General features: G+C 36.8%; 1 protein-coding gene across 6 annotated transcripts in view; it reads left to right on the forward strand.

Moving 5' to 3' along the window:
• The window catches only part of ARFIP1 (ADP ribosylation factor interacting protein 1), a 108,281-nt gene extending 105,505 nt beyond the window's left edge, over positions 1–2,776 (forward strand). For all 6 annotated transcript variants that reach the window (XM_003790222.2, XM_023513445.1, XM_023513444.1 and 3 more), the window contains one exon: positions 913–2,776. In XM_003790222.2, the coding sequence (XP_003790270.1) occupies positions 913–1,068 (156 nt within the window). In that variant the 3' untranslated portion in view covers positions 1,069–2,776. The remainder of the gene's footprint in view (positions 1–912) is intronic.
• Positions 2,777–10,718: the final 7,942 nt, after the last annotated feature.

Raw genomic sequence — 10,718 nt, forward strand, 5'->3', positions numbered from 1 at the left:
CCACAGGCGCCCGCCACAACACCCGGCTATTTTTTGGTTGCAGCCGTCATTATTGTTTGGCGGGTCCGGGCTGGGGATTCGAACCCGCCACCTTAGGTATACGTGGCTGGCGCCTTAGCTGGTTGAGCCATAGGCGCCGAGCCTACATTGACTTTCTTAACACATGCTGTAGCTTGCTTCGTTCTTTAAGAAAAAGGCACACTTAAAAATATCCAGCTTACTTGGTTTTATATAAAGTTTAGCCTTAATAATGTCCACACTTGGATATAACATGTATTGTGTAGTAATTATATATAATTTTCCCTTTTTGATATCTCACATGACTTAAATATAGTTAGTTTGAGGGGGAATTTAATGATGTTTTTAATTAGTGCTCTCAATAATATTTCAAAATAGTCAACAGAGTACATATTCAGCATCTTAAACTGACTTATTCCCTTTAGGGTAATTAAAAAGTCCTCAGACCCTGAGGGCAGTGTATACTTGGCATGTGTGAAATACTTTGTCATTTTTGGGGTTTTTTTGAGACAGAGTCTCAAGCTGTCATCTGTAGTAGAGTACTGTGGTGTCACAGCTCACAGCAACCTCAAACTCTTGGGCTTAAGCGATTTTCTTGCCTCAGCCTCCCGGGTAGCTGGGACTACAGGCGTGTGCCATAATGCCTGGCTATTTTTTGGTTGTAGTTGTCATTGTTGTTTGGGAGGCCCAGGCTGGATCCAAACTCACCAGCTCTGGTGTTTGTGCCTGGTGCCCTAGCCACTGAGCTACAGGTGCCAAGCCATACTCTGTCATTATTAAAACAACTTTTCTTAAAGAGAGATATACTCTTTAATTAAGGGATGGAATAAATCAGCTTCTATTTCATTGTCTTTGGTGTTAATACGTGGTCTTGTAACTCTGCCCTGTCTACAGGTTAAAGTATTGCACAATCAGCTGGTCCTTTTCCACAATGCCATTGCCGCTTACTTTGCTGGGAATCAGAAGCAACTTGAACAAACACTTAAACAGTTTCATATCAAATTGAAAACCCCTGGAGTGGATGCCCCATCTTGGCTTGAAGAACAGTAAAATCACATCCGGAAAAAAAAAGAAAATCACATTGTTCTATTTCTAAACAAACCTAATAAGAATTAAGCAGAGTTGAGGGAAGTGGGGAGGGTGACAACCATTGTAGTGATTCTTGCACAAACAGCTTTAATTTTTCCTTTTTCATACTTTAACAATTGAACTATTAAATTTGATGGGAAGATGGGTGATTTTAATGTAAACATAATTTCTATAATCTAAAAACAGTAATTTTTCTTTTTGAGAAATCCTTTTGTATTGTGAGGGTTGATGGCTATTTCTGTAGTTTGAAAACATCTAAAATAGATTTGCACTGACAAGATAAAAATTCACGGTTTTTTGGTCCTGGAAATGAGGGCCAGTTGTAACTTTTCCAAAGGGAGGTTTACATGATTTGTATCAACATCAGATATTTTATATATGAATATATTAAACATCTTTAAGAGATTATTTTCATGTATTGTCTTAAAGAAAAAAGAAACTATTTTGCAGAGTAAAATTATATGGTGTTCCTGCAGCGTCCACACAGAGGCAGCAGCTCTAATGAATGACTGATTAGCTCGTGGAGTTGTGGCAAATACCTTTTTAAAAATCAATTTGTACCATTGTAATTTTGTTTAGACTTTTTTTTTTTAAGTCAGGGAATCACAGTGTCGTTTCTGTGAGGATTTTAAGCTTATTGAATTAGCATCACCCAAAGCCATTGGCGGTTATGTTTGTAATTTCTTTTGATTCATAATGAAACCTGCTTAAGAAAATTTTTTTTGACAGGTGGCATTGGGAATGGAAATTCTTGATGGTTTCTAGAGTAGAAATCTGTACTTAGGAAGCTTGTTTTGGTGTAAATTCCGTTTTGATAGAAGTGAATGCCTAGACAGCTGTTCTTAACTTCCATATGTAACGATACCGTGTAAGCCTTAAATCACAGATATGTGCCTTCTCAGATACAGTAATTCTTGCTCAACCAATGTACATAATCCATAAAGAAATCCCTTTCAGATAATGTTTGATGTGTCTGTTCCTTCCTTGGAAAGGAGCACTGTGTATTAAATGTTGGGTTTCTTGGTATTTGTTAAACCATATTTGAAGTTTATGGTAAAATCAACTTTTCAGTTTGCTGTTTGGTTTTTCTTGATACCTTTTAAAGGATGGGAAAAACAGAAGGATTTTTTCACTTGGTTAATGAAAAAGTAATTTGGGGTAGTGTGCTGGTACCAGGAAGAAAGAGGATTGAAAGGCCAGTACTGATTCGGGTGCTCAGCACTGTTGGTTTTATGTTAAATGGTTGCCCTGTCCACTGTGTGGTTCTATCAGTAACATAATCCTTTTTAAATGTAAAGTTCCTTTGATTTTTGTCATAATTAATATTTTGAGAGATGTATTTTCACCTATTCATTTCTTGTGTTGAAATGAATACTTAAAATTCATTAAACATAAACTTTATGGACTGTAAGATTTGTTATATATGTTCAAATGCCTTTTAGCTGGATTTTTAATTAATATGCCTGTTTTGAGTGCTTACTACGTACAGTGTCATGTGATTGTAAATCATAAGCCTGTTTTAAATCATTCCTTCCTGTATATTTGTACTCTGAGAGAGCCTTATTTTATTCTTCCAGCAGAAATACTACTTGTGGTAGTTCATTTACATTCCCCAGAATGTGCCTCTGGTGTGAATTTTGTATTCTTATTAAATGTGTTGGCTGCAGTACATTGTCTCTCTGGCCCTTCATAGTAAAGTGAGCAGTGACTATTTGGCAATTCTAAGAATATACAATATAATTTGTCTTTTCTGAACTTTAAAAACAACAAAAAATGGTGCTTCTGTCATTTATAATTGTTCCGACCCAGTAAGTTTTTCTTTTTTCTCCTTAATCTGGATCTCTTCTGGTAACAAAAGGTAGTAGCTAAGGAGCTAACTAGTCTCATGGATTTATGATTTTTTTTAGAGTAAAGTAAAAATATCAGGGATTCTGAGTACTGGGTCTACATGCAAAAGAAATAAATAACATATTAGCCAGTACTTAGGAAAGGAATCCATAAATTTCAAAAACTGGAAGATAATAAATACCTTTCCAAGTGACTAAATACTACATGAAAGCAACTAACCTCCTCAAGTTAGATATTTTAGTTACCAATTTTTTATATTATAGGCTCTGGCTTGAATATCTTTAACATACATGCCTTCATCTTTACATTCTTATTATATATGATGAATATATTAAACATCCTTAAGAAATTTTATTTTCATTTATTGTCTTTAAATAAAATAACTATTGCCGTATTCCTTTGTGGTCCAAGAACTGGAAATGGGCCCTTAAAGTATATATACAGTGTATTTAATACCCTGTTAGGCCTCTTGGCTTTCAAGAAAGAGTGTGCCAGTTTACACTTCCAAGAGCATACACATTTACATGTTTAGTTTATTTTTAAAGCCCATACTGTATACTTAAAATGAAATAATGCATAGAATCTATAGGACATAACTTTATAAATGTTTTAGGTGAAAAGAGAAAAACTGTTAGGAAGACAAAGCCTGAACGAACAATCAGGATTTGAAGATCTTGGGGTATGGAGTACGTGGGAGGGAGAGAGGATGGATGGAAATGGCTCACTCTTCATCCATTAAATAGAAGTTACTCAAGAAAAAAAATGCAATGAAGAACTGGTCTGTGAAAGCGAACTCTTCATCTCAGTGCTTCCATACCTTAAGGTTTTCAGAAGCAATTGAGCTGAAATCCAGACTCTTAGAAGCATTTTTACATATCCAGAACACACTGATAATGTTACTGAAACCTACTCCATAGAATGTGAAGCTAGCAGATTTCTAGAGATTACATAACTCACTTTTTTTTTAACATATGAAGATCCAAAGCTTTAAAATATGTATATTAGACTGATTTAGCCAATCTCTATCTCCAAATGTAATGCCAGATAAGTATTTGTAACTAAATGTATAAATTCTTTAAATGCTGTTATTTTATTTGCATAAGTGTCAGAAGTGCCAAGTTTATTCTAAAGTTAAGTATACTGTATATATTAAATGTATTCTCAGTTGAAAAAATAATCCATCCACCCCCAAATGGATTCATATTTATTACATTGCAAGGTATATGTTTATTCTTTCTACCCACTGATTAACTTGTAGTATTCTGCAAAAATCAAGTGAGCCTGAAAAGTGTTGTATAAAGTAAAGTAATGTATATATTGAAAAAATGAAAAGTAATTTCTTCTAATCATGGGACTGTTGTTTGGAAAAATAATGTATCTCAAAATATATCCAATCTCCTTTAGTTGTCACTAAATGATGACTATAGGTGTGAAAAATTGGCCAAGTTGCTTTTTTAGTGCCAAATTCACATATAATTTGTGCTAATTTTCATGAAGTACTAAATACCTGCATTTTATAATAATCCTACGTATCTTTTGCAAGTAGTCCTTTTTTTGAACCTTCTTTTTGCAGTTTCCAAAGCCAGTTGAGACCATCTGAAATCATCACTCAATTCTAACCAAATTGAGGCATTTTAAAAAATTTGATTCTCCTTTAAGATTAGAAATTTTTATGTTAGCTAAAACTTACTTTCTGATCAAAATTCCAGTTATATTTTGCATTAGATCAAACCTTTTCCAAGGTCATGTTCCTTCACTATTTTTATAATATAGCAAGACGTACTAAAATAAAAGGACAATGCAAATAGCTTTCCTCATTTGAGGACTTTCATTCAATTCCGTTCCATGTTGCTAGTTGGTTTCCTGCTCAACAGGTTTCCTGTCATAAATGGGCCTTTATAACAAATTGCCCAGTAGTCTTTTTAATATACAGGAAACTATAAAGTTCAGCTTTGTTTTTGTGAAATAATGGTTGACTCCTAGTAGTTCGTGTTAAGTGAATTGTCTGGTATTCTGATGTTAACTATGATTTGAAAAAGAGACTACCAGTGTGAGAAGGGAGAATAGACCCTGTCTGAGCACCATAACTCTGTTTCGGGGCAGTGAATTGATTAATAGGCCATCAGAACTGAGAATTCCAATGACATTTTTACAAATGAAAATATTCCAAAAAAACAAAACCACAATTTGTTTTGTTAGTGCTCAAACTGGGACCAAAGAATATAATCTGTCAAATATAGCTTTCTGCAACTGTAGTTCACCATAAATTACTAATTCATAAGGAAAATGTAAAAGGGACAAGATACCATTTTGTTACTTAAAAGTAACTTTCCATGGCTTAGAGTTTTTTATATTGCTTTATTTTTGGTGTAGGAATACTTGTTTATAAATAACTTAAGGGTGAAATGTATACCTAGCTGGCATGGGGCACATAGGAAAACAATGTTAACAGTGTACATCTTCACTGTATCTTGAACTTTTGATTATTGAAATTTTACTAAAGAAAAAGCAAACTCTCACTGTAAAAATGAAAAGTTCTTTGCAAATGTGTAGAGGGCACCATGGAGCAGGGAGAGGGAAGATAACTTTAATCCTCTTGGCCCTCCTGAAAAGTTTTATAATTACAGCCAGACATGGCACCTGTAGTTCCAGCTACTTGGGAGGCTGAAGTGGGAGGATCACGTGAGCCCAGGAGCACTAGTCCGGCCTGGGCAACATAGCAAGACCTCATCTCTCTCTTTTTTTTTGAGACAGAGCCTCAAGCTGTCCCCCTAGGTAAGTGCTGTAGCATCACAGCTCACAGCAACCTCCAACTCCAGGGCTCAAGCGAGTCTCCTGCCTCAGCCTCCCAAGTAGCTGGGACCACAGGCGCCTGCCACAACGCCCAGCTATTTTTTATTGGTTGCAGCTGTCATTGTTTGGTGGGCCCAGGCTGGATTAGAACCCGCCACCTTAGGTGTATGTGGCTGGCGCCTTAGCCACTTGAGCCACAGGTGCCGAGCCAAGACCTCATCTCAAAAAATTTTTAAATTATAAAGTTTTTGGAAAAATGAATATTATCCATGCATTTATATGTGTTATTTTACCTTTATCCCTGCCTCCCCCAGTGAATTCAGATTTTACATTAGGAAACTTTTTGTGAAAAACTACCTAAAGTTTTAGGCAGATAATTATAATTCTTTCCTTTGAGAAATATATACTTATTATGGCTAGACACTAAGCTCTTGAGAAAGGCACAGTGTAGGCTGTTATTCACCCTGTATCCTCAACTCCTTGCATAGTTTTTAGTTTAAAGGAGCCATGTATAAAAGTATCGGTTCAGTTTTTTTTAACCAAAATTTAAATACAGAAAATATTCAATGGTTGCATTTCATTTGAGTTATAAAAGAGGCAGAATGCTTGTCTTAAATAACTTACTCTAACTTAATAGTGAGACGTTGCCTAAGATACTAGTATGTTTACAGAAGAATGGCCAGCTTTAAAAAATGCAGAAAGAGGGTTGCGCCTGTGGCCCAAAGGAGTAGGGCACCAGCCCCATATGTCGGGAGGTGGCGGGTTCAAACCCAGCCCCCGCCAAAAATTGAAAAATAATAATAATAACAAAAATTAAAGGGGCAGCATCTGTGGCTCAAAGGAGCAGGGTGCTGGCCCCATATGCCAGGGTAGGTTTAAACCCAGCCGGCCCCAGCCAAAAACCGCAAAAAAAATAAGTAATTAAAAATGCAGAAAGAATGGCAAAATTAGAAAATTCACCATGTTGCAGCCCTCACGATTGATTCACTATGGATCACCAATGGATGCTAAAATCATTAGGTGAAAAACTGGAGGAAAACAGTATTTCCACAAAACCAAAGCATGGCTCAGTTTGGAAGAGGAAAAAGTATCATTAATAAGAGATTTATGTTCACAGTCTAACTTATGATCAAATTTAGCATTGCTCTTTAACCGGGTAATTGTGGGCCTCAGATAATAATGTGATCTACATTATATAACATCACTTACGGATATTTCGCTGGAATTTTTCATACTGAATCTAATCAAGTCTTTTGCCTTAAATTCCAAAATACAGAGGACTAAGGAACATGTTTAACTGATACCAGGAGGGACCAACTGGACAAATCCAGAATTTGAGACATTCTACAAGATAATTGGCTTGGTCTCTTCAAAAAGTCAGTCACAAGAAAATTTTAGAAATACTCTTATAAAATAAAAGACTTGAGATCACACTTCAAAAAATTAGCACCAGGACTGGGTGTGGTAGCTCACACTTGTAATCCCAGTACTTTGGAAGGTCAAGGCAGGAGGATCCCTTGAGGCCAGGAGTTCTAGACCAGCCTGGGCAACATAGTAAGTAAGACCCTGCCTCTCCAAAAAAAGTTTTAAATTAGCCAGGAATGGTGGTACGTGCCTATAGGCCCAGCGACTCAGGAAGCTGAGGCAGGAGGAGCACTTGAACCCAGGAATTCAGTGTTACAGTGAGATAGGATTATACTGGACAATAGAGTGGACTCTGTCTCTAAAATAATAATAAAAATTAAAAATTAGCTATAGTCTTGGCGCCTGTGGTTCATTGTTTAGGGCCCTCGTCATATACACCCAGGCAGGCGGGTTCAAACCCAGCCAGGGCCTGCTAGGCAACAATGAGAACTGCAACAAAGAACAGCCGGGTGTTGTGGTGCACACCTGTAGTCTCAGCTACTTAGGAGGCTGAGGCATGAGAATCACTTACGCCCAAGAGTTTGAGGTTGCTGTGAGCTGTGACACCATAGAACTCTACCAAGGGCAACATAGTAAGACTCTTTCTCAAAAAAAAATTAGCTTAGTCCTTACAAAAGGACTTCTGTAAACTTTTTTAGATTTGATACATTGTAGTGATGTAGAGAAATGAATGGCTAGCTTTATTAGGAACCTTGGGTGCCCAAAGTACTTAAAGTGGCATGATGTCCACGATTTACTTTTAAATGGTTCACAAAAAATAAATACCTTGGCTCGGCGCCTGTGGCTCAAGCGGCTAAGGCGCCAGCCACATACACCTAAGGTGGCAGGTTCGAATCCCCAGCCCGGGCCCGCCAAACAACAATGATGGCTGCAACCAAAAAATGGCCAGGCATTGTGTCGGGCGCCTGTAGTCCCAGCTACTTGGGAGGCTGAGGCAGGAGACTCGCTTGAGCCCAGGAGTTGGAGGTTGCTGTGAGCGTGATGCCATGGCACTCTACCCAGGGGGACAGCTTGAGGCTCCATCTCAAAAAAAATTAAATAAATAAATAAATAAATACCTTCATACCCACATATATGGAGAGAAAGTTGGAAGAGAGAGAAAAGGAGAGAAAGAGATCCTTTAAAAGTATGGCCAAATGTTAGAAATTACTGAAATGGGTGGATGTGTAGAGTTTCATAGCACTAGTTTTTTAATTTAAAAAAATTATAATAAAAATTTAAAATAATCAGAAATAGAATATATTAATAAATAATATTTTAGGGGGGCCCTATATCTCAGTGGTTAGGGCCAGCCACATGCTCCAGGACTGGTGGGTTCAAACCCAGCCCGGTCCTGTTAATCAAAAATAATAATAATAGCCAAGTGTTATGGTGGGCACCTGTAGTCCCAGCTGGGAGAAGGCTGAGACGAGAATTGCTTAAGCCCAAGAGTTTAAAGTTGCTGTAAGCTGTGATGCTATAGCACTCTGCCAAAGGTGAAAAAGTGAAACTCAACTTAAAAAATAAATAAGTAAATAAGATTTTAAAAGATACCTGGCCCCAAAAGACAGTAAAATCTTGCTAATTCTTGGCCCAGGGTGGCAATTAAGCTGGTTTTGGTATAGACCGTGACATCACTTGCTCCATTCCTGCAGATAGTGCGTGAAAGAAATTGATTTGTATTTGGAAACACAGAAATTCAAGTTAATGTAAATTTGAGCAGTTTTCTGCTTGTCAGTAAAGAGTACAGGAGAAACAGGGCAGATGCAAAAGCAGAAATAGTTTTGGACTTGAAACTAGTTAGAAAGAAGATTCTCTGGATTCACTAAACTAGACTTTTTTCCTCATTTTTCCCCTCAGCTTGTTTCCAAATTGGTGCTTTCTAAATAGCTATTTGAAAGTACAGGAAAGTTAAGTCCAAAAATAAAAATTAAAATACTATTTTACCTTAATAAGGATGATTTCTTCTCTCATTTTTTTCCCTCGTCTCAATAATGAGCATGTACTATAGCCGGGTGTTGTGGCAGGTGCCTGTAGTCCCAGCTACTTGGGAGGCCGAGGCAGGAGAATCGCTTAAGCCCAAGAGTTTGAGGTTGCTATGAACTGTGACGTCATGGCACTCTACCATAGGCGACATAGTGAGAGTCTGTCTCAAAAAAAACCAAAAATGAGCATATACTATTATTCTGTTCTACCACAGATTTCTTAAAATATTGTTCCTTATATGTTTATTTACTATAACAACTTTAGAGTGCTTAAAAGAAATATTTGTACATTGGTAATTTTTAATAATGAATAATGATTATTTTTGATCTAAAAAGATATTTTATGAAACAGCCACATTTTCCCTAATTCACCCTTCTTAAATTAATAAAATAGCTTAACTTTAAAGTGCCCCCTAAATAAATAATGGATATTTACATTGTTCTCAGATTCCCTTTTTCCTATTCCCATTACCTTTTTCTCAGATGAGAATAAGAAAAAATACTATGGGTTAAAATTTTCTGAATCGTTCATATCAATTATGGAAGTAGCAGAAAGCCCAGACAATGTTTTGAGAACTGAGTTTTAGCCATGGCAATGGTTACTATATAATCACTGGTACTATTTAGTGAGTTAAAAAAAAAATGTTTAAACGGTCATGAGTATTTGCTGAATGACTGGTCAGCTTACCCTTGTTGACTTTCATCACCTGATTCCACTAACACCCTGAAGAGGTTCAGATAATTCCTTTATTTTTTTTCTTTTTATTAAGATTTATATACATAGATCATGAATACATTTATGCATTTGTGGGATACAATGTGTTGATTTTTTATACAATTTGGAATGTTTACATAAAACTAATTAATATAGCATTCACCTCATTTACTTAATTATTGTGTTAAGACATTTATGTTCTATACTTGATAGATTTGACTTGTACCCTTGCAATTTGCTCTGTTACCCAGGCTAGAGTGCTGTGGTCACGGGGTAGCTCACAGAATCTTCAAACTCCTGGGTTCAAGTGATCCTCCTGCCTCAGCCTCCCAAGTAGCTGGGACTATAGGCAATGCACCATAATACCTGGCTAATTTTTTCTACTTTTAGTAGAGATGGGGGTCTCGCTCTTGCTTAGGCTGGTCTCAGACTCCTGAGTTCAGGGATCCCCCTGCCTTGGCCTTCCAGAGTGCTAGGATTACAGGCGTGAGCCACTGCCCCTGGCCTTGGATAATTCTGAGGTAGGCACTAACAATTTCTTCTTCGACTAGTGTTGGCCACTTGAAGACGTACCTTTAATTCATCATTTAGATTTCCTGTGGTATATAATCTTCTAAAAAATAATCCAAATGTCTTCATTTTCTTGAAATTTTATTTCTTTGAAAAGGATCACCATACTTTATGAACTTTAGTTACCATTTTCCTCCACTGAAGCCAGGTATAAAATAAGAGAAATTAGTTGGAAATTGTAAATGAACAGCTCCAAATCTAATAATGATTTTTGCTCGTTGGTTTGTACATAGGATACCCTTGCCTAAACTCACAAGGGAATGTAAAGTATTAAAGCTTCGGAGCAGGCTCTGGTC

The sequence above is a fragment of the Otolemur garnettii genome, unplaced genomic scaffold (assembly GCF_000181295.1).
Source record: "Otolemur garnettii isolate 467f Iridium unplaced genomic scaffold, OtoGar3 scaffold00041, whole genome shotgun sequence".
NCBI lineage: Eukaryota > Metazoa > Chordata > Mammalia > Primates > Galagidae > Otolemur > Otolemur garnettii.